General features: G+C 43.4%; 1 protein-coding gene across 3 annotated transcripts in view; it reads left to right on the top strand.

Moving 5' to 3' along the window:
• CUX1 (cut like homeobox 1) overlaps nt 1-24,381 on the top strand; it is a 285,607-nt gene that overhangs the window by 166,312 nt on the left and 94,914 nt on the right. For all 3 annotated transcript variants that reach the window (XM_082493164.1, XM_082493162.1, XM_082493163.1), the window contains exon 9: nt 15,650-15,698. In XM_082493164.1, coding sequence (XP_082349290.1) covers nt 15,650-15,698 — 49 coding nt within the window. The remainder of the gene's footprint in view (nt 1-15,649; nt 15,699-24,381) is intronic.

Below are 24,381 nucleotides of genomic sequence, written 5' to 3' on the forward strand. Positions count from 1 at the left end.
GGCTGTTCTACTAACCAGTCTCTTAATCCACGGTCCAGGTAGGAACAGGGGGGTTCTTTCGCTTTTATTTAGAAGCGTGGAAGGCCTATAAACCAGCCCTTAGTTTAACTGCTGTTTTTTCTGATGGCTTGTTTGAATTCTTCCATTTCGGAAAGCGTAAAAGCTAGGGGGGCTTGACTTCAGCATTAATTGCACTTTTTTCCTCGTGTTTATTGTTTGGTGGGGAAGCCGGAGGGAAGGAAAGACGATCACATTGATGATACTGTTGCTCACATCTGGGGGACTATCCGTGGACAGACGTTTCTTTGAGCTTCTAATTAAGGGACTGTGGATCTCAGAAATGGTGGAAGGCTCTCAGCTACGCACAGTGCGGCCGGTCGGGCTGCAGTAATGCTAAGCAAGCTCTGTGTTGGTCTAGATCAGTGATTTTCTGTGTGTCCTGCAAATTCCTGCAATTCCACTGGTGATTGCTAAGAGATCACAGACGTAACTGTGAAAGGCAACCAGTCATTAACTGTAAGTGCGCTATGCTAATATTTCATCTTTTGATGGAAAACTCCAGGTAGTCTGAAAGTTAGAGCGGTTGAAATCACTATTGTAGATCCCCTGGTGTCTAAGTTTTAGTTGGGACTTGGTCCTTCTTACCCTCTTGGGTAACTGTCTGTAGGACAGCAGTGGCTTTCTTGCCTTTTCTCTCTTCATTGCCCTCGTACTGCCATAGCTGTTGCTGTAGTTTTAAATATACAGTATCTTGATGTTAAGTATGTCGGACCAGCTTAACTCATCAGAAAACCATTTCGGTACAGGGCTGGTAGCTGATAATGGGTGTACTTTTGCCCTCTTCCCTGAAAGACAGTGGCCACTAAATATAGCAGAGCCAGCTATTTTTGATTATGTAACAGCTCTATCTGTCTGTGCTCTGATTAAATAATCTATTTTCTTGGCAAAGGAGTCCGAGTTAATTTTCTATTATTGATCAAAAACATATTTTAGCTGCGATACAGATGACTTATTTGCCTTGCTGCCTGTTGGATTGATTTTTGTCACCGCCTCGCCGTCGGTGATGCTGCGGCGCCTGGTTCGCGCGGCGCGGAGCCCGGCAGTTCGCTGCCAGCGGTGAGACGTGCCGGGCACATGCCGGTTCTCACCCAGGTCAGTATTTAGCAGTCTTTCTGTGTAACGTATGGTAGATAAGCCTTGCTCTTAGTCTCTAATGCTTTTCGTTACTGTTTTTCAGGGAATGTATTGTCTGGTATCTGTGTTAACTGCATTTTTTTATTTAACATTTCCCCACACGCTTTTTTTTTTAGTTAATTCCCGTTCCTTTGTATCTTCTATGTACATGGCATTGGTATTGCAGTAAGGTTGGCTGTATTGAAGACATTACGACCCTAAAAGAAGCTACGTGCCCAGGGTCTCCAGAAGGCTTAATTATTGACCATTTCTGGGAACAAGCTTAAGAAAATAAAGTCCTCGGATGAAATCTGTGAGCTTTCCAATGTATTAGTGCATCCTGCCCATATAGACCCTCCCCTCCCAGCCCGTTTTTTTTTTTGTGTGTGTGTGTATGACAGCAGGGTGGTCTACTTTCTGATATAACATCAAATAAACTTTTGTGGCGCACTTCAGCCCACGGCTCGGGAGGACGATGCAGCTACAGCACCCTGCGGGCGAAGGGAAGGAGGCAGAGCTGGGTGCAGCCCCAGGGGCCGGCAAGTCTGGCCCCGTCCTCTCTGTTTGTATAACACTTCAGAAGCAAAGTAAGGTTCCCTGAATTACTGATTTACTACTTAATGCCGTAAAAGGAGCTAAGCCTAAAGAAAATAGAGGAAGACTAGATGCGCTGTAGTTGGAAAGTTTAAAGCTTTTACACAGTGCAGGAACTGATGGCACAAAATGTCCACTTAGGGGAAAAGAAGGGGAAATTCCCCTACTCTGTGGCTGCGCTCATCTACAAGTTTGTGCTCCAGATAAGTACCCAACTGAACCCGGTAACTGAGGGCAGAGAAGCTGCATCTTTGCAAATGGTTTGTCTTCCCGGCATGTCCCATCAAGCACAGAGCCCGCTGTGTAGGTCCACTCCTTCCTCGCACCCAGCCCGAGTGTCCAAGTCGGCAGCGTATGGATCAGCCCGGCTCAGCAGGTGAGACCGTGGAGCCGGGCAGAGGATGTCACGCCTGGAGAAATGCGGGTGCTGCAGCAGGAGGGAGAGGGGAGCGAGGTGGAGGAGCGACAGTTGGTTTGGTTATAGGCTTACCTTCACACCTCCCGAGGTCAGGGGACAGCTAGGGAAGGGTGTTTGGCCACTGCAGGTCTTAACAGCGTGAACTTGCTCGTTAAGCAAATGCTGGTCTTGTGGCTGTTAATTGATTAATAGAGTTAGAAATGCATTAAAAAATAGGCAAATCCAAAAGGTAGATCAGCACTGTCTAACCTCCTTTCCGTGCTACAGCTGGTTTTTATGTTTAGGAAGGATGGTTTTCACCCACTGAAGAGGCTTCTGACATCAGCGTGCCTTTTGGTTTTAGTAGAAATGATGAGGAATTGTTGTTAGTGACAGAAACCTATTATTTCCAGTTCAAACTCCCCTTCTGTAGAAATACTAAACCTGTTACATTAACTGTTGAAACAGAATAATCAAATAGTTCCATACCACAGACTACAATATTAGTCAAGCCTGAAGCTGTTTTACTTTAGCAGTATTTTAAAGGCTAAACAACCCTTGAAAGGGAAATAGAGAAATTGAAAAGTGTTTCTGCAAATAAAATTGTAAAAGGTTAAATTAGAAAATACTGCACTGTTGTCCTCCAAGGGCTTGCGGTAGTACCTAGTGTTGTTGGGTTTTGCCATGAAGGATTATTTAAAGTAATTTTGCTGTCTAATATATATCTAGTTTAGATTCTGTGTAGACAGGCAATCTGTCAATCATATTAGTGAGCATCTCTCATAATCCAATACAACTGGAGACTTAGGAAAAGTTCGGAAAGAATTGAGCAGCTTTATATATTCAGCAAAGATGTAAAAATAAAATGTGCCGGATACTCTGCTGGTACAAGCGACTTGAGTGAAGTTGCGCTGATTCACACCAGCACGGCATCTAATTGGTGCCAACCTACCATCCAGCTCCTCGACCAAACAAAACTCCTGAGGGCAACTGGAAGCTGAGTCTGCTTCTCGGGATGCCCCACTGGTGTGAGAGCAAATCTAGAGGAGGGAAGGGAAAGAGATGACGGCAGCTCTTTCATCCGAAGACCAGGAGGTTGTTCTGTGTCTCAGGCATCGGTCTCCATTAAGGAATAACGAACTGGTGCCTGTTGTGCAGATTTAGACAATACCTGCCTTTTCTGCTTCCTCCAGTTTGTTTTCTCTATTTTGCGGTCTCCCGTTCCCTCCTTTCTTTCTTTCTGCCTATTTTATTTTGCAGTTTTGTCACTCAGGTCAGCAAGATTCGTGCTATTGATAGCTGCAAACTGAAACTGCAAAATGGTGACATGATTGCAATTTGACAGAAGTAGTGTTTCCATTCAGAGCAGAGCTGGAACAAATTGGGAAGAGAGGAAACCGTATTGGTAATTGGATACATTATTATAAAGATAGCAATCATCCTGGTTGTTAATCTGAAGCATAGCTTATGGGAAAGGTAAAACCTACTCAAAATGTACAGTAAACGCATCTCCCATCATGCTTTATGCTATTTTCAGTCCATTTATTAGATAGAAGGGCATCAGTTGCCTTTATCAGAGACCATGTAATGCTGTTTTCTTCGATAGCCAGAAGGAAACACTTGCTTGAGTAGCTAGCAGAGAATAGGCACATCGCCTATATTCACTTCTAAAACCAAAAGCGTCTAAAGCATTCCCCAAATACATCTCCCACTCGAATGCCATGTTACTGCAGAGTCAACATTTAGCTTTTCTTTTGCCCAATGAGCATGTCCTTTACATAGATAAAGGCAAAAGGTAAAAATGAGTTGCATCTTTATCCAGATTCTATCACTAAATAATGTCATTTTGTTCTCCATCGTAAAGCACTGACCAGGTGCTACAGGTGCATTTGGCAATGTGGGGATGCAGGATGGTACTGTAAACGCGCTTGGGGAATAGATAAGCACCTTGGTTAGAAAGAGTAGGTTGGATGTTATTGGCCTAGTGGACATATTTGTCTTGTTTCACACCAGTAAATCCTCCAAAAGGCCGTGTAGGAGGTTGTCTTACACTCTGTAGTACCAGTTACCAAAGTCAGAGTGGGTAGAGGGGACAGATAATTTAGAGAACTTGAGCTATTCAGCTGAGATTGAAACAGGTATGGATTTCTCTTCTTTAGTCTGTTATATTTACCGTAATACATGTTCAGGCCACTGGAAAATTACCATTCTCCACGAGGTAGGAGCTGATGGTCTGTCATCACTGCGGTGGTAAACAGTAATTTTCCCTTGATGTATGCCTGTGGAGTGACACCTGTACATAAAATTGCTTACTGTACTGTTGTATTTTCAAACTGACTTAAATCTGTTTCATTGAATATAGACTGAGGTAAGTTAAAGGAAAACATTTTGTAGGTTCTTACAGTGGTGGACAAAGATACAGAATAAGTAAGCGGAGAAACTAATAGATACCCAGATTTTCCAAATTACTAAGCTCCTCAGCGCTTCCTGTACTTACGGAGAAGGAGAGATGCTGAGTGTCTCTGGAAAGAAGCTCCTAAAGATGGATCTGGAATATGTGTGTTGCTTAAGTAAAAATTGTGAAGTGTCCAATTTTTGAGGTTATTTGCGCATGTTTGTTTTCTTTAGAACAAAAATATGTGATTTTAGCATTGATGTAGAATGAGGGAAGATTGTTCATTTTGAGATTGTAACTACTCAAAACCTAAAGTAATTTTTCAGATGTGATATGGTGATTCTAAAAAAAAAAAACCAAACCAACCAACAAAACCCCAACCAAAAAAAATAGCAACCCCCCCCATGACCTTGCCAAGCTACATGTACTGATTTTACACATGGTAACTCCCGTGACATTATTGAGTAAGTTAGAGTATTTTTAACTTGTGTATTTTTAGAGGATCTTTAATCAAAGCACAGACAATTCTTCCTGCTGATTCTTCACGGTTTAAAGTATGCCATTCTGATAAAAAAGAATGACACCTAAGATGCCTCCAATTAAGGTATCTAATTTTGGATAAATGATCTATTTTAACTCCATCAGTAAAAATCAGTAAATTGTTGCAGGTGCTGTATCTCCAAAATACCAAACTATGTATTATTATTTATTTAGAGAAACAATTATGAAACAGCTTATGCGAGTTGTAGAGCGGCAGAGTTCATCAGTTAAGGCTTGGTCTTTAAGGACGTTCGTATCTTATATTTTGTTACGCTTTTTTTTTTTTTTTTTTTTCAAGCAAAAGCAAAACTGGCAAGTTCTGCTCTTGTGCAGTGGGAGCAGAGCGGTGTCGGTGCAGATGTAGGTGGCAGCAGCAGCAGCACCGCGTGACCGCAGCGGCTAGCCCGGCGTCCCAAGGAAATGAGGCCTCCATGAGCGCGGGGTCTGTTTTACCGCCAGCCTGCTGGGTGATCCCTTCGCGGTTTGTCACTTCCCCTCACAAATTAACTTGGAAGCTGATGATTGACTTCAACAGAAATTAACAGTGGTGGAAATCCCTGGCCCAGGGAGCTGTGGCGAATCTTGTAGGGATGGGGAGCGGGTAGGAGAGGCGGCCAAATAATCCATTTGAGCGGAGGGCTGCAGGTTGGGAGAGCAGCAGGTGCCTCTCCGTTTGCTGGCTGATCGGCCGTGTGTGCGTTGCTGGAAAGTATCCATAATCTGTGTTTCCATTTGTGGGCTGGGAGGTGGAGAGATGACATTTAGGGGATAAGGGAGTGACCTAGAAATATTGCAGGAGGACGCAGCAATGGGGGGGCACAGATGGGCCGGCTGATATTATTACAATAGATACTGTCTAAACAACTTTACAGGAACAATCGATAGGAAACAGTGCTTTATTTGCATTTGGGCTTACGGGAGAATGTGTTATTTTATCCACTGACTCATCTCCTGTAGAGCATCTCAGGAAACGGCACGCGGGCTTTCAGGGATGAGGCAAAACTCTGGTCCTACCAAGTCAGGTGTTGCAACAGTGCTTTATAGTGAGGATTTTGCTCACTGTGGGAGTACAGAGTGCAGATCATGAAAATGGGTAAGAATACACCCGACTCCACCACTTCAGAGGCTGTTGCTTGTTTTCCTCCATCAGGCCAGCACAGAGCACCTTCTTGGAGCAAGCCGGTATTCACCAAGCCTCTTAAATTTTGCACAAACGATAGCTGCTCTGTTTAATTGTGTAACAAATTAACTGATATCTAAGGCTCTGTGAGTAGACTGCGGAAAGTTCTGGTCAACTCCTGGCAACAGGAATAAACACCCAGACAGTGGGACATGGACCCAGAGCTTTAACGTTCCCACCTGCTCTGCAGGGACATGTTCTGAAAGCCAGTGAAGTTCATGGCAGGTGGAAAGCATTAAGGTTTATGAGTTCGGGAGCAAATTGAACTAAGCTACCATTAATAAAACAATCACTTCTCCAAATGACTTGCAAAGGATGCTTTAGATGAGGGTTTCTCACAGTGCGGACCGCAAACCCACTGGTGGAATCTGTGAACAAGAAGGGGGTCCCCTGCCTTGTCTGGTATGAGGTGCACGTTCCTCCAGCATATGGCGGGATCAAACAGAAATGAGGGAAAGGAAAACCTAGGAAGCGGTGGGAAACTTGCTTTACGTACGAGGAGAGCAGCTTTCTGATAGCAAGACCTCTGAAGCTCATGTTTGGATCCTTGGGAGCGATGATTTCATCATCAAATCTAACTACAGAGCGTACCCAGAAGAACCCAAATGAGAACAATTACAGGGAACATAAGGTTTAATAAGGATGCCGCCTTCGTGTGATTAATAAGACTGCTGATTTCCCATGTCTTATCAGGCGACTATAACACTGTTTTGTATATTTGTTATCTCCGTTGTGCGCTGTAGTAAGGGTAGATAAATAGAAATACCATGGAGGCAACAGGAAACAAAACAAAAATAATCAAACATGTTTATCACTAGAGCATTAAAATGGCTGCTGTGGCAGACACCAGATGAATTATGCAATACATAACTTAATTCTCTGGGCCACAGATGTTTCATTTTTCCTGCAAGAAGATGATTGAACCTTGAATGACAGTTGCAGGCAGTCTTTGATTGCTCTGTGGGTCACATGCTTGATATGACCTGCATTTGAGTTGCTTTCTACATGCTGTTGCTTTATAAAACATGTAAAATTGACATCGTGTTGGCTGCTCAAGGCCAAGCCAGGAGTAATTCCATGCTTGTGATACGCTTTGTGTGCAAGTGAGGGAGAGGGAAGGGTGTCTGTGTTTAAATTCTGGTACGTTATTGAATCAACCGAAGTCAGGAGAGGGGAATTGCAGCAAGCCCTTTCAATTTGTAACAGGGGGCACTAGGAAATAGAGAGTTTGCCGCATCTGTGTCGTCTTACATTGTTAGAAATTCCTCAGAGCCGTAGTATTGGATCAGGCAGAGGCTCCTGCTACCCAGGGCACGGCGCAGCGCAGATTGGCAGTGGCCAGGAAGGCAGCTGGAAATCTTTGTTTGTCTCAGTCGGCTCCTCTGAGCATAAATATCCGGCACAACCTGAACCTGGAGATTGCGTTCCTCACCCTGAGGACGTGATCCTGCAGATCTGGTGGGTTTGTACTGATACTGGTGCGGTATCTCAATCTCAGGACAGGAATGCAGGTAGGAGTCGGGTATAAATACACCAAAAATTAGACATCAGAAAGTTCTTTCTCCTTTTCTCCATAGTCTCTAGAGGCAGGTCACAATGATTACCCCACAACCGAATCGCGGGGACTCCTCTCTGCCCGCCAGTACTAGAACCAGCGGGAGCCCCCAGCTCGTGAGGTTGCAGATTTCTCGTCAGCTCCCTCAGAAGTTAGTGGAAACTGATTTTTAGGTCCGTCTAAACAAGGTGATTTGTTTCTGCAAATTTCAGGTGCAAAAATTATCTCACGTTTCAGCAGCCTTCTTGGAACTCCTCTATGGCCCAAGGGATTGTCACCAGTGCTCTTTGGTGGGAGGAGACCCAGAAAGATCCAAATCTGGACACTCCTCATTACTCATTTTAAACACTACTCATAGGGCTTTGCGGGGTAAAGCAAAAATACATTGTGAAAGTAGACACGTTTGATCATGAGACGGGGAGAAAAAGGATTTATGGCGTTTCTTCTCCTTTCGGTAATGGGCAGCGTAATGGCTGGACACAGAGTTCACGAGAGAGCTGCTGTTGTGGAGAGAAAACCACAATGAAAAGTTGAGTAAGAGGTGTTTAAACGGAGGATTGAGCGGTACGGAGAGCCAAGATTCATATTGGCTGTGGTGCAATGTAAGAAAACGGTATTGTTATCAAATAAAAAAGAGGTGCCATCTATTTATATGTTGGGTTACTTTTTAATACATCCAATAAGCCTTTTCTTTATTCCAGCTGCTTGCGCTAAGTGTTCTTTGGTTTGCAAAGTGTGCCGAGATCATGTGTGTGGAACGCTGGGGGAATCACGACTCCGGGGTTCTATGAGTTGAGATCATCTGTTATATATGATTCTTATTTTTTCTCTTCATATTTTATTGAGCATATCAATTAGTGTCACTCATATCAATTTCTCTCTGTAGAAATGATTGAGAACACTGCTGATCTTTAGAAACTCTGTTCCCTTGTCTATCACTGGGATAATAAAGCTGATTTCTGTTGTGTTTAAAACTTTATAATTGTAAACATGATTCTGTTATCCTTGAAATCCTGACTTAAGCCATGAAAGAGAAGACAAAGTGCTGTGCAGGTTTTCTTGGAAAGCAGATTTTCTATGGACTGACAGATGTTTTGTTCTACAGGGTCTTTTCCTTCTAACGCTTGAGATGATTCTTGTGTTATATTGTCCAGGTATTGCTCAATATCTTGGGCTTTATAAGCAGTTTCTTTAACCTTTATCAATATTTGATGATCACTTGACATCTTTCAAGCGCCTAGGACATCATTTATTTGAAGATCATACCTGCAGCTGGTGCGACTGCTTGATCCTGGTGCTTACGATACTAACCCGGTGTGCTTAATGAGAAATCTTTGCGTGAGACCTAGTTTATTTTTTCAGCTTGCATCCCTATGCGGTGCGCTCTATGGATACAAGGCTGGCAGGGAGAGGAAACAAGAATTAATTCTAATACAACCAAAAAAGCCTGAAAAGGTTAGCATTGAGTCTCTCTCCTTTTTGCTAGGGGAGAAACTTGATTTAGTGTAGGATAACTGCAAAGAGGGGTCTGGACAGTGTAGAGCGGACATTTAACTGTTCCCCAGATTAATCCAGATGACGTATTGTGTAATCGCTGGAGCACCTGAAACCAGCGTTTCTTTGATCTCTCAATTTAAAGCCTTCAGTGTTTCACTGCTTAGCAGAGAGAGGATTTTTTCTTCAATTGAGTTCCTAGGGAAGGAAACACCCAATTCATTTACTAAAGTTGGGGGATTTATGAATCCCTGAACAGAGAAATTCTTTTACAAGAGGCCTGGATTTATATGACATTGGAAAAAGGATTATCTGATCTGAAGATCCTTAGAGGGTTGCTGTGAAAGAAAATATTAACCTATAGCTCTTGCAATTTGAAAAGTAGATTTGCGAACTTAGTAGTAAAAAGTGTGTGAGTTCTTGCCCTTTGACGGGCTATACTGGTTATGCTGAAATAACATTTTTTTTCTTCTTTTGTACGACCTTTGTATCTTTGGAGGTCGTATTAGAAATAAAGGTGGATTTATCTAATATGGATGTTTGTTGGATTAGAATCATTGTGAATTCTAAAGATCCCGAAACTGTGTGTCCAGTGATACCCAGAAGGTGCAAGAAAAATAGACTTCATGGGTTTTTTTATATTACCTTCTATTGGAAACTTCCCAAGAGCTTCAAAGAAAGTGTTTGGTTCTTCATGCGTGGGTCCTAGAAATGAAGCAAGCCAGCACCACGGGCAGCTTGGCATGGTCACTGAGGTGCAGGGGTTAGATGAGGGCATCTACCAGCAGAGCTTAGAAGGAGTCTTGAATTTTGGTAGGAAATTTCTCATCCTTCTGTTTTGCTTAAAGAAAAAATAGAATTGAATATTCAAATGCTCTCGTGCCCTGAGTGAATGCCGTGATCATTGGGCTGCAGGCAGTTTTGACGTTATTTAGCGATCTGAAATTATTTCCTAGACCCAGGAACCTTCCCTGATAAAAATTCTATTGAAACTTGAAAAAATCCAATGCATTGTGTGCTTTTTTTTGTATTTTCTTTTAATGCTTTGGCTCTTCTTCTTTTCTTCCCCTCTCAAATAACTCTTCGCATTTTGCTGTGTACTAGCAAAGTACTAGGTTATACTGCCTGTAATTTTAAGAGGCTGAGATGTTTACCTAATTTGGCCAAAATTTGCTCTGTGACAATCGTAGATATATGTTACAAGTAGGATTTTTATTTTTTTCTTAAACCTAAATGCACATTAGTTGATAATGTATGCTTTCAGTTTGCAATTGCCTGCATAAATGTTTTAGTAATTAGAACATTTTAACAAGTCCCAGTGGCTCCGTACACCGTTTGCTCTGACCAGTAAACTTATACCTGTTTTTAAAGAAAACAAATGTGTGGGAAAAAATGTTGTTTGTTTTTTGCCAAACCAAAATATTAATCTGCCCTGCTAGTGAAGTTTCTTGGCCACGCCACTGACTGCAATTTCAAAAGTGTCATCTGTATTTTTCAGTTCTTCCATGTATAAAGAATCCAACAGCAGTTTCCTTCAAGGTTCACTAAGTTTGAATGTTTAGGGGGCTGTAGCCACAAGATTTGGCAAACCATTCACTTGTCATGTTAATAAAAAGGGAATTGTTTCTGCCTCTTTAAGCTAGTATCTAAATGAAGGAGTTGGATCAACCGGATTTGAATCATAAAGTCCAGATTCTTCTTGCTTGCAAGTGAATAGCTTCATGGTGTTTAGGGTTTTTATCTGATTTAATTTTATTTAGAAAAAGAACTGAGCTGCTTCCATGTTACCAATTCTTGAATTTGCTTGCTTGTTATGCTGTTCAAACCTAATCAGTTATCTTGATCTTAAAAAGAAAATTGAGACTCTCTGTGGGTTTTATTTCCCATAAGCAATTGAATTGAAAAGTGGGGAGGTGGGTTTTGTTTTTTTTTTTAAACTCCTTAAATCGTTTTTTTATAGATGGCATGTTAGCTTTGAGGGCTCTTTCAAGACTGGTAAAAGCTTATACCTTGTAAAATCTATAGCTTTTAATGCGTTTTGTTTTTCACTTCAAACACAGTAGCGAGAGAAGAAATAATAGAATATTTCATGGCGATGCTGTTTCAACAGTTCAGATTCTTTTTACTTGATGATGCTTATTCTGTAGCTCCAAATGCTTGGGCTTAAAATTGGATTTCCTAAATTCCTTAGCCTGAAAGTGTTGAAACTTAGAACAAGCTGTCTGTAGTACGGACTGAAGAACTGTCTTGCTGACATGATTACTGTTTCTCTTAACACAGAGATTATAAGGAATTAGATCAGATAAATGATTATAGTATCTGTGGAATGAGAAGATACAGGCTGGGTAATATTTATTCCTGAAAACAGCTTTTACCTACTCTTTTTCTCATTATCTGTTTTAGCGTTAAGAAAGTATCGCCCTTGACAAACCCTGAATGATGTTGGGCTGCAATGGAGAAATCTGCTGTAAAACACTGTATCGGTGTATTTTAGCAAAAGGTCGTCTTGTTACTAATAGCCCTCATTCTCTGTAGCTATGTGAAGACAGACAGAACTTTGGGGTGTTTCTCCTTGCCTTCAGCTCTTGGGGTGACGGGGGAATCCAGGCACTCACAAGAGGCCGAGTCACCTGATGCTTCAGGAACGAAGAAAGTTAGAAGTTAAAATCACGAGATCTGGGTCTCTTACAAGTGAGTTTAGTTCACACGGAATGACTTTTGGTCGGAAGTTTGGGGTCAGTATAACCACGGGCTTGCTAAACTTGGCCATTGTTGCCTTCAAGGTTCCCACCAGGTTCCCAGTGCAGACCTGCAGGACAAGGTGCTGGCAGCCTTGAGCTGGATGGCATTTGGCCCGGCGAGTAATTCCCTGGAAATAAAGAGAAATATTGAAATAGGAAGGGCTGAAAATGAGCAAATGTGGCGGATGGTGAATACATCAGAAATTACCTGTGTGGGACTAATTCAGTCAGCCAAAGTGGAGCTTCCTCGTACCTTGCAGGTTTGAATTCGACACAGTGCTTTGTAAACAATAAATCAATGCAAGTTGTTTCCGTGAGTGCATAAAAGGTGTGAGAACTGTAATTTATTTTATAATAAGTACTTCTGCTGAGCAAACAGTGAATGTAGCTATTAGAGACTTTCTCAAATAAGTGATTTTAGACTGCTGAGTGCCAGCTACTGATGTGGTAGTTGAGCTTTTAAAATGAAAAGACTGAATTCCTTTTGAAGATTCTTCTGAATGCTGTTGACACTTGTGCTAGGAAAGAATATAGAGTAATTTAATTCATTACTTTCCTTAAAGATAACATTTATGGTTGCAGCATTAACCTCCATTGGTGTGCAGACTGCTCGGTTGGAGATGTTTTGCTTGAATTTTTTTGGAGATGTTGCATCCTTTTATTAGGTGTGCGGAGACAGATTGTGTGCGGAAAAGCTAGGTAGAAAAAATGTGTGAGGGAAAGGGGAGTTCAGGATCAGGCAGCTGGTGTGTCTGGATACAAGGACAAAGGGACAATTTTGCCCTTGGCTACAGTTTGACACTTCTACTGGATTCAGTCAGAATTATCTGTGCATGCTGAAGGGCAGAAATGTCATTTTTATGGCGTTCTATATCCTCGGTCGCTTTTTTTTTGGTAATTGGCTGCGTATAGCAGTGCTGTAATAGAGCTCTTAAATCCTGACCCCAGCCAAAATGGCATACAAATACCAGTATTAATACTTCTGTCCATTTTAAATACAGGATTGTCCTGAGTCCTTCCACCTTCTTTTTTAGGCACTGTCCTGTGTTTCAGCCCGTTTTACTGGCAGCCGCGCACCGTGCCGCTGGCCCGGGGTGCTCCTCTGCTTTACTGCTCTCGGTCCCATCTCCCTTTGGTCCTTTGGCCATGGACATCCCTCTGTTCCTTCTCCTGTTCTCCTGTCCTCAGCTCTTTCCTTACCCTTGCCTCTGTGATTTTTAAAGGTGGCTGAGGGTCCTTTGGTGGGTCCAGACTCCCTCACACTTCTGTCCCTTCCTGCTCATCTCTTCTGCAGCAGAGTCATTTTCTTTTCTCAAAAAAAAACCCCGCCGTGCCCTTGGATTAACAGAACACCCCCCCCCCTTCCGCTCCTAAAGCAGGGAGCTCTTCCTCTCCCGCCCTGAGGGTTTTACGCTTCTGAGTCCTTCGCTCTTCTCAGGTTCTGCATTTTTTCAGCCCTTTGGCTGATACCTGGCAGCCCCTGTTTAGAAGGAAAGGCAGTGATTTTATTGTTCTCCAAACTTTACAGAGAAGCGAGCGGAAACTGGATTGGCTTAAGCTGTAGCCGGCTTGTTGGGATGGGACGTTCCCAGCTCTGATCCGGGAGGCATGTGACATAGTCCAGACATCATTTACTGGCTCCATATAACCTGAGGCATTCACACATAAATTCAACCTGAATACATAAGCTTATATAAAGAGGATCCTTAAACTATCCTGGTTAAAAATATTTGTAAAATGCTTGGAAACGGGTTTTTTTGGTGCATTAGGATGCTCTCTTCCTTCTTATCTCTGTTACAGACACATAATGGGGTCACTTTGCACGGTCTTAGGGACATCTTTTTCCCTGTGAAATACTGTAATTTCCGTATGTGGATTAACAAGATGGACAAGTACTTTGGGTCTGGAATCCAAAACAAAAGGTGGTGGGTTTTTTTTTCACGACTACAGCGGCTAAAGAGATCAAAAGTGGTGTTGTAGGCTAATGTTAACCTGCCCAGGTTATGTCTTCTGGCTGCTCTCTGCACCCTTGGAATCCTTATTTGCTCAAAGAGTGATTGTTCAATTCAGTAACTAATGTCTGCTATTTATGATTAATTCAAAACATCGTGTGCATGATTTCTTCCCAATGTAAGAGCACATTAGCTTCTCCTGCACAAGAAAACACATGTTAATCTGTTTTCCATTATTGTCCAAAAGATTTTTTTCGAAATGCAATTCACGTTGCCCCGACAACATTAAAGGCTGTAATTAAAAATAATTTTCCATTAATTTATATACATACACATTTACTTATTATGATCTTTTACTGCATTTCCCTAAGTGTGCACGCGGAAACCCACAATGCTGTTGAAGAGTCAGTCAATATTCACTGTAATGGTCCGGTGTCGAGCGTGCCAGTACCCTGATGTACTTTAATTAACCACCTTTCCCAGCACACACCTGCATAGGAGAATGCATCTTCTGTGGGATCAGCAGAAAAACAAACCCTGACTTTTCTGCATCGGCAGAGGAAGGGAATTCCAGTATTTCACAGCTTTTATTGATAACGATCTGGTACAGATTAAAAACAAAAACCAGACATTATGGTGTTGGCAGACTGCAAAAGGACTTGCTGGTTAAAGCTGCTGTTCATAGGAGATGAGGATAGTGTTTATTGCTTCCATATGGTCCGGAGATACAAGACAGGCAAAATGTCTGGGGAGAAGTAATACGTCTTATTATATTGATACAGAACGTTCTTTTAGTTCTGTAGCCCCCTTTTTCTGGTACCGTTCACAGGTGAGAGCAGGAGTGTGAAATATTTGCCCATGATTCACCATAATGATTAAAAAAAAAAGATTGCTTAAGGGGTTGGATCCACTTGTGTGAGCGAAGTCTTAGAAATGCTGGGGTTTTAAAGGGTCAGGGCTGGTAGCTGCCACCTAACACACGCATGTGAAGGATCGTTTTTTCCTTGACTATTTGTAGAGTTTTCAACCCTTTGACTTCCTAATTCAGCTTTGTAAAGTGCATTAAGACCCTGAGTCTAAACTTAAAGCTTCATAAATTTGTGTCAAAAAACTCTTTTCTGCATAATGTAAAATTAAATTTCTTGGTCTCTTTGACTCATGACATGGGGTTTTTAGCCAAATTTAGATCCAAACTTTTAGGCACACTGAAACAGAACAATAACAGGCTGCTTTTGTGTACACATATACAAGTAGTTGACTTAAGAACTGTAGTCTCTAATTTCCCAATAATTGGCGCTTGGGAAGCACCTTTACATGTAGAAAAGATGACACTGCCCTTCTGCAGAAGGTTGGGGAGTAAGATCTTCAAAGGTCTAATGAATATGCTCAGGTATCGACACCTGTGTTTCATTGCAAAAAGGAAACAGGCAAAGGAATCGGAGACTTAAACCAGTCCACGGAGCTGAAACCCAAGAGGACTTCACCACTGATCAGTCTTACTGTGTCCTTATAAAAAAATATTGCAAATGGGTATTGTTTGTATGAATGTTGCAATTGTACTGTGCCTGAACTCATATAGCAGGCATTCTTCTTGTGATAACAGTACTTCTGCTCTCTTGTTCTCCCAGGGCTGATGAAATCGAGATGATCATGACAGACCTTGAAAGAGCAAATCAGGTAGGATTTTCCATGAGTCCCTCATAAAATTCTAAGTGTGACTTTGATTTTTTTTTTCCTTCTTCTTTTGGATTTCCTGACAGTTCTTTTATATGCACTTAGCAGTCATAACTGTGTAGAGTAAGAAAATACGCAAATTTAGAGAAAAATACAGCTCTTTAGGGATACTCTGTAAGGATTGTATGCACGGTAGTGTAGTGATTGCTGTGTATTTACCTCCTAATAATTTAAACTTAGGTTTCCCATTATAGTTATTCTTGGGTTTATGTTTCTAAATCCATCGTGTTGGCCCTTACTCGGACATGCAGGTACTGGTGTACCCAAATTAAAGTGCCTCTGCCCTGCAGCAGCGGCAGGGCCGCCAGCAGCCCAACCTGGGGAGACCAGACCTTCTGCTGCAGCTCCAGCTATTGTAGGCTTCTCTGGACTTTTCTTTTTCCTTCCTTTTCTGATATGTTTTATTGGCCTTATTAATTTTTAGCCAGAGTTAGATCAGACTGTGCCATGCAGGAGAACAAAGAAATTGTAATTTGTTCCTGCAGACGCTAATTTGGTAGACTGTGAGATGTCTCTTCCATGTTCCCTCACGGTGCGCGCACTCCTGAGAAAGTGGCACAATCGTATGGAACTTTTTAAACTAAAAAGTTTTTAAAAAACCAAACCCAACACCCAAGCAAAGTGCCACCTTGTCCGGTCTGTACTTGGAGTGACTGTTTGAGGTGGCGAAGGAGGTGTGTGTGGACATACAGGATCCTCAGGTCATATATGCAACAAGTCATGGTTTCAGAAGGAAACCTCAACCAGGCATTTGCTCATCGGTGGGCTTCATTAATCACTCTGTCAGGTATTACGGATCTTAAGTCTCTTATGGTTTATGGGTTATGGTTTTATAATCCCGTTGAAGCATACCTAAGAGCAGCTTGCTTCCAGGAAGAACAGTTGCACCTCCTTCCCCCCATGCGGTCCTGCTGCACGCCTCGGGCTGTTGGCAGTGGTTGTGGGGCCGCACCACGAGCCAGACCAGGGCACCGATCCTCTTGAAAACTAACCCCCCTCCAGCTGCTGCTTTGGTTTGTCTTTTTCCTTTTCCTAGAAAGCCCCCACACTCCCCTGGTGCAGCTGACAAGTACAGCGAGTATGTTGTCCTTTATCACAGAATCACAGAATGGTTTAGGTTGGAAGGGACCTTAAAGCTCATCTCGTTCCATCCCCCATGGACAGGGACACCTCCCCCCAGCCCAGGTTGCTCCAAGCCCCGTCCAACCTGGCCTTGAACGCCTCCAGGGATGGGGCAGCCACAGCTTCTCTGGGCAACCTGCACCAGGGGCTCACCGCCCGCACAGGGAAGAATTTCTTCCTAATATCTCATCTAAATCTTCCCTCTTCCAGCATAAAACCATTCCCCCTCGTCCTATGGCACCACTCCCTGATCAAGAGTCCCTCCCCAGCTCTCCTGTAGCGCCTTTAGGGTCTGGAAGGGGCTCTAAGGTCTCCCCGGAGCCGTCTCCTCTCCAGGCTGAACAACAATGAACTTTACATTAGTTCTTTATAAATTGGAAAAATACTAATAAAGCAGAAGGCAGATTTGTAAGTTGTTGGGTTGATTATTCAGTCAGTAAGAGAAAATTGGGGTTTGCACAGTGGGTTTTTAGTTCTGTCAAAGAACTTTTGTAGACAGCATTAAATATTTATGAAAGTGCTAGTAATTATTTGAAAATCTGTAGACTTTTTAGAAATGATGTAGGTGTTAAAGATGTTTTGGTAGAATTATTTTGTGATTTTTTTGCAAAGGCAGTACATTTTGCAAAGTTGTAGCAATGATTTACCCAGTAGGTTTTTCCTTCTCTCCTAGTGGGACAGTGGTTGTTAAAGAACAGGTATTTCTGATTTCTTCATTGCCATACTAAAATGGAATATATCTATTTATACAGAAATGCTGAAGGTATTTTCCTAGCTAACTGGAACAAACCTGCAATGTGGGGTTGGTTTTTATTACTTCATTATTAATTTTTTTTTTAATTAGTCAAAATTTATAACTGCCTATGTGCGTAAGCCTTAGTTTGATCGTAATTCAGCGAACTCTGAGTCTGTAAGTAAACATCAGTGTGCAATTTATCTTCAGTGTAAAGCCAGAAGAGGTGATTCTACCTCCCCTTTCCCCATCTCCCTCCTGGCGGCTGTGGTCCTGTCCCCTCCCCAACAGCAGCTTTTGCAACTCAACTTCATTGTGTCTGTGGAGCTCGGGGACTGCAGAAAAGCCTGAATTTGGGGGGAAGGGGCCAGGTTTGTTTTCTGTGGGTTTCGCAAATTGAGGCAGCTCAACAAGACGTGGGAGAAGCAGCGGCGCGGAGATGAGGGACACGAGGAGAGACAGGGATGGGAACGCGCACCGGTGGAGGAGCAGGAGCAGCGAGGGCTGGAGTAGCTGGGCTGGTCTGCTGAAACATGCCCGCGGTCCTTGTCTTGCGCGATGCTTTACCTCTATAAAACACTTCTGTAAATTCCAACTGAGTAATCTTTGTCGCAGCAATTCCTGTGTTTTACCTCTTTATGGTTGAAAAAAAAATTGGAAGAAATTAAATCCATTGCACAGGCCAGAAAGTGAGTTTGCATCAGGCTGAAGTGTTGCAATTGCAGAAACAAGTACTTAACATAATTATGTATTTAATAGTTAAATTAACATTTCCTTTTACCATTTCAGTAAGCACTTATTCCCCATTATTAAGGCTACCTTTAAAGTGTAATACTCAGCATGACTCCTGCTTTGAGGATAGACTGCCTTGCTGATTTTGATGTGATGTTTTGCTGCTCTGGAATTAACGCTGACCCAGACGACTGGGACTCGGAGCAGAAATCTACGGAACAGCAAAATGTTTCCACTGAAAATGGGAAAAATATTTGCCGTAAACTTTTTAAGAGTCTGATATTTCTTGAAAATCCCTTTCTGAGTGACTGCCCTTTGGAAATCCAGAGCTGGCATTTCTGAACTTCCCTTGCTTTATGTGAGGACACCTCTCTGACTCTGAAGAGGTGGGGAGTGCCATTTCCCTCGCCAGTCCTGCCGTAACGCGACGGCGGCCGTCCTCACTGACGTGGATCCAGGTGACGAAAGCCGTGGGGACAGAGTTGCTGTTGTGACTCCCACCGCCGTGTCCTGTTGGGTGAAGCGTGGACCGTTCTTCTTGCTCTTCAGACTCCATCACCTCTTTTCTCCCACTGTTTTTTCCTCGTTTGAATCCTCACATTGTTTCGTGCAGGAGGTTTCTGACCCTGTTTGTGTGCCGTCCTCCCCAGAAGAAACCACTAGCTCATAGAAAGAATTATTTTTTAAATACCAGGGAGCTTTGCAATTTTCTGCTTAGAAAGAAAAAGGGGTAGTGACTGCAAAGCTCGGTTTCTCTCTGTTGTGTTGTTATCGCTAGGTATATACTAAATTTTCCCCCGAACCGTAACCCTAACCAATGAGAGGAATAAATCCCTCACTTGAGCGGGGCGAGCTGTGGCGGGGGGGAGTCGGAGGCGGCGATGTGGTGGCAGCACGGCTGCTGGGTCACCAGCCCTTCCTCAGCCGCTAATCCAGGCACTCGGTGTGCTTAATCCAGGAGCTTGAGTGGGGTTTTGCGGCAGGACTGGTCCCCTTCGCGCTGCCGAAGCTCCAAGAGAGTCATTTAAGCGCAGCAATTTGCACCCACTGCTGGCCGAGGGGGTCCCGCTGGGAGGTGGGTGCCAGCGATGGCCGCTTGAGAGTCCCGAGAGCTATAAACCCCCACCAAAAGGACAAGAGTAGTACATTAAAATGGGTGGTCTGCCTACGCCTGCCTCAAGAGGAGCCGTTAGCTCCGTGGCGTGTAGCTTTAGCCGGGCTGTAAAGTCTGAAGGCAACAGCCCCCGCTTGCTTTAGCCGTGGGCCGCAGCGGCATCGCCTGTGAGGCGGCAGAAGGGCTGTGGGCAGCGGCAGCCGGGCTCTGCTCGCCCGGGCGGGTTCCTCCTCGTCCCCAGCGTGCTAGGGCTTGGGTCAGTAAAGGGCTGGAGTCGAAATAGAACGAAATGCAGTAGGAACGGCTTATTTGCACTTTACTAACCCGCCGGCTCAGTAACGAAATAACCCGGGAGTTCACCCTCGCTTTTCCATGAAGATTTAATAATCTTGTAGTTTGGGGAAGGGACTCGTTTTATTAAGATTTCATTTTGCACAATAAATCACTGCATATTTTCTGATATGCTACGAAGTATAGTAGTAAATAATTAAAACTAAACTACCCTTACTTGTCAAAATAAATGATTTATCATAGTTTGGGATACAGCATCTTTGAATTTTTTATTGTTTGATTCCCAGAATATTATCATTTCCAATCAGCGAAGTTAATGAAGCTCCAGTGTACTTTTCCGCATTTGCAACAGTTACAGTTGTGTGAATGTATATTTTACACAAATATTTATGGTTAGCACTTTTCTGTACCTTTTCAAGTTTACACCTTTCTCTTAAGTGTTTATGGCAGTAAGTCACGAATCTTTGGGATGACAAATTTATTCAAATGAATTAAGCTTCATCTCGCAACCTGGAATCACACAGTTGTGCGTGAGAAAAACTGGGGTTTCTTTTGAAAAGAATAATTCCTATGGTGTAAAAACAGAAATGCTTTGGAGTGGTACATTTTTTTAAAAAAGCGTCAGAGAGAGGCTCATGTTCAGGTTTTAATATTGAGTCTAAGTTTGTGGTTTTATGTCAGTGATGTATCCAGATCTGTTTACTGGCTTTTTATTCAGTTCACATTGGTTTTTGTTTGTTTGTTTGTTTGTTTTCTAAAAAGCCTAATGGGCTTTGTAATTTGGCCTCCTTGGGGGGAAAAGTGCTTTTTCACTTTTAAAAGAAAAAGAGAAGAACTTTGGTTAGGTTTGGTTGATCCTGGGTTACTGTAGCTTAGTCTTGAGAAGGAGGAGATAGATTTGAAAAACAGAATCAGGTATAGTTACCCTTAGATTTGGGGAGTAATAACAGAAAGAGAACATGGGGTATATTTTTGGGTGAACTATATTGTGAAAGCTATAGAAAAATAATTAATTTTTTTTTTTTCCTTCTCTGTCCGTGCCATGTTATGCCTTTGGAAAAGCAATGTTTCCATTGGTTTTCTTTCCATCTTCACAGTGCTGATTGTGCTCCCAGAAAGAAAGTCAAATATAGAAACTTCTGTTATCAATAAAACAAGAACAACTGTTCTTTCATAACCATTTATTAAAGAATCTAGACTGGATCGGTACCATTTATTCCACAGAAATGTAGTGTTAGATTTTGAAGATCTGTACAGGAAAGATTAGTGAGTTTAAGCATTTTTTTGGAACCAAGCTTCCACTAAAAGACATAAAACAGTGTCTGCTATAGAAGTAGAAAGAATACCTCACCAGGCATTTTAGCAGAAATGCTGTTCTCAAGATTTTTTTTTGTTCCACGGGGTATCATACCTTCCTGTCTCTAACCAATCGCATTGGAAAATGGTTTGAAAAGATATTCCCACTAAGTGAGATTGCTATAAAATATGTATGGTTTTGAGCAGCGGATGGAATAAGTTCTCCTCTTTGCCTGAGCAGCCCAAATGCCACACGGTACAGGGAGTGGGAGTGCTGGGCGGGAGGGTTTTGCTCTGACCCACCAGTGGTAACGAAACCAGTGACGAGGCAGTCCTCCTTTTTCTGTTTGCACAGAGAAGGGAATTCATCGTGACGCGAGTCCTTCGTCTGCACCGTGGCTAACACACATACTGCCCCCAAACGCTGCCAGAGTATTTTCTTCTTGGTTTCTGTCGCCCTTTGCGATGAGCCGCTCTGCTGTTGCGGTGTGCCGCAGCCCCGCCGAGTTCAGCGAAGTCGTGCCGTTTTTATAGCAGATGAGGTTATTCGCTTAACGCTGTGCTCTCACTGTCTGTAAAATGCGAATAATAACATTTACTTCACAAAGTGCATTGAGATCCTTGCACGGAGAAGTGCTGTCTCAAGGCAAAATATGGTTAATATTATTTTCATGCAAACACAGGAGTTTCCTGTAAATGCTTGGCTTTCGGTTGGGAATACATTTATCTGGCAGCCTTTCAGTGCGCAAAGGAAAGGGCAATAGCCTGAAGACGAGAATGAAGACAACCCAGCCTCTTCTGTTTGGAGGGGGTTTTATTATTTTTTTAATAGCAATTCTCCATTGCTGGAAAAAAATAGGTGCCAGAGCCCTGAAGAGTCTTTCATGTCACAGGATTTCTGGTAACCTTGCTGTTGTTCGGTTAAAGCTAGGGTCGCTTAAAGGATTTAAAATAAATTTTTATGTCTCAAAAGTTAGAAAATGAAAGCACGTTGAACCAGTGTGCTTTAATTGATCTCGTACCCCGAGAAACATAGCTTTTGCGGCAGCTTGCAAGTAAGAATGTCGGCTTCAAGCGTTTAAAACCACGCGTGGTGATTACTGCCATAACCAGGCTCATTAACTTCAGCAGAATTACTTGTGATAATATACGCTCCTAGCCCCATAGGAAGATTTTGCCATGTATAGCACTGAATTTAGCTTATAATAAGGAAATATAGTTGGGCTGGTGGAACTTTAAGGGAAAGGTTATACTTTTTTGCTTGTAAGTATCTCATTTTGCTATTCACACCGCTGGTCTTTGATCAAATTAACATTTTACTGTAAGTAGAAGAGCACTCAGTTCATGCTATTCATTATCTTGTCAGGAAACAATGAGAATAATTCAAACTGGGTATATCGTGTAAGGCTTTTTGGAAATTTTTTTTAATTGGAAAGCAGACGGCAGCATTACGATCATGACCTACTGGCTTCACTGGGAACAGTACAATATTTACATCCTATATTAAGGAGAATGAAATTATTTTGAAATATTTTGTTACTGGGGAGGTAGCGCTGTGCTAGAAAAACAGCGGTATGGCAATTAAGAGGAATTGTATGACTGAGCTCTGCAGAAATACAGCGTTTTTAGACAATGCTGGATTTGCGTGATCTCTAGCACGGCCGGTCGTGCGACTGTCACTGGTCATTGTGGATTTTCTAGGCTGTGCGTAGTAGATTTGGGAGTAAGAAACCAAAACGCACTGGCTGATGTAAAGCAACTAACTGTACCATGGCATACATGTTTCTTAGCCAAAGCGGGAGAGTTTCACACACAGAGAAGGTTGCGTGAGCTTTGCAGCGGTTCCAAGTTGTGCAAGATTGGTAGGTTTTAGCCATTTTCCGTACTGGGCGTCTGTCTCTGGCTGCACTCTCTTTTCTTATGTCAGGAAAAATTGTTCAACCGTTTCTAAGAACAAGATTAGGGAAAAAAAATGCGGTTCTCCCCACATGTTACGAGTTGTTCTTGCTGTTCTGGTGAGGAGCCTGCTGTGCCCGTATTGAAGAGAAGGGGCTTGGCGCTCAACGAGGGCGGCTTTGCCTTTTTCTCAGGCTTGTATCTTCTGTTGCTTCAAGTAGCAAATGGAAAACAAAATTAAAAAAAAAAAAAAAAAAAAAAAAGCCCCAAGTTTGGCCAGGCTATAAGCATGTGAAAAAAACCCGAGTTCACACAAACTCAACAGAATCTGGTTTGAATTTGTCGGCTTTGATGTCCGTGCCTGTCCCAAGCACGCTGCCGTCTATGGCTGCCCCGGCTGGGTGAACATTAACCAGCCAGGTTTTTCTTCTCTTGGGTGTAATGTAAGGTTCAGTGCCGCTTCGACTGGGAGCACTGGGAGGGGAGATGCTCCTCCAGGCTGCGGCGGGGAGACGGGCACCGTCGGGGTGAGAGCACGGGGAGCGGGAGAGGGGGTTTGGTGGTGGGGAGGGAGGAGAAGGACCGGGCCGGGGCGTTTGGAGCAGAATCGACGAGGAAAAGAGGAAGGAGGAAATCGTGGGGGTGAGACTAACTGGGGAAGTTGGTGTGTATGCGTGAGGTCGTGCGAGGTACGAGCTTGCTTTTGCCTGCCTGAAGCTGAAGGCGCCGTGAAGCTCAAGAGAAGACACGAACAGTGCTTCCAGTGGCCAAAATGACACGGGAAGGGGCCAAAGCGAGCAGCAGAGAGGGGGTAGGAGTCAGAGAGACAAAACCGGAGGGCTCTGCAGGGGAGCGGCACCGCAGCCACCGTGCAGGGTCTGAGCTGCGGGCGAGCCCGTGCCGCGCGGGGAGGTTGTGGTTTTGTGGTTGGCACTGCCGGGCAGAGCCCCCAAGGGCACCGTGCTGGGGGCTCGGGGAACCCACCGAGCTCAAACCAGGGGTTCTGCCAGCAGCGCGTTCAGTAACGCTTCTGAAGCACTTGGATCCTTTGGTGCTGGAAGCCAGAGCACAGCCCATGAGGAAGCGATTAACCCTATCTGCAGAGGAGGGTGGGATTAGTTTGCAGTAAATAAGGCGCAGAGGTCGCGCATGGAGCAAGGAGGACAAAGCAAAATATTCATTTACTGAGCAATATTCCTCCCGCCAGCTGAATGAAGCGGGGGTCTGGCCGGGGAAAGGCAATAGCGTGTTGCCGCGGGGTCGCAGCCCGCCTGCCAAAGCCCTGCGCGCGGGGGCGGCCGAACAACCTGCGGCCGCGGGGTTGCCTTTTCAAAACTTCTAAGTGCTCAGTTCTGAAACTACCCTTCTTTTAACAGGGTTTTGTGTGTAATTTATAATTTATATTGCAATAGCACCCAAAAGTGCTTTCCAGGCGCTGAACG

This window comes from Vanellus vanellus (genome assembly GCF_965231255.1).
Source record: "Vanellus vanellus genome assembly, chromosome: 19".
In the NCBI taxonomy this organism is placed as follows: domain Eukaryota; kingdom Metazoa; phylum Chordata; class Aves; order Charadriiformes; family Charadriidae; genus Vanellus; species Vanellus vanellus.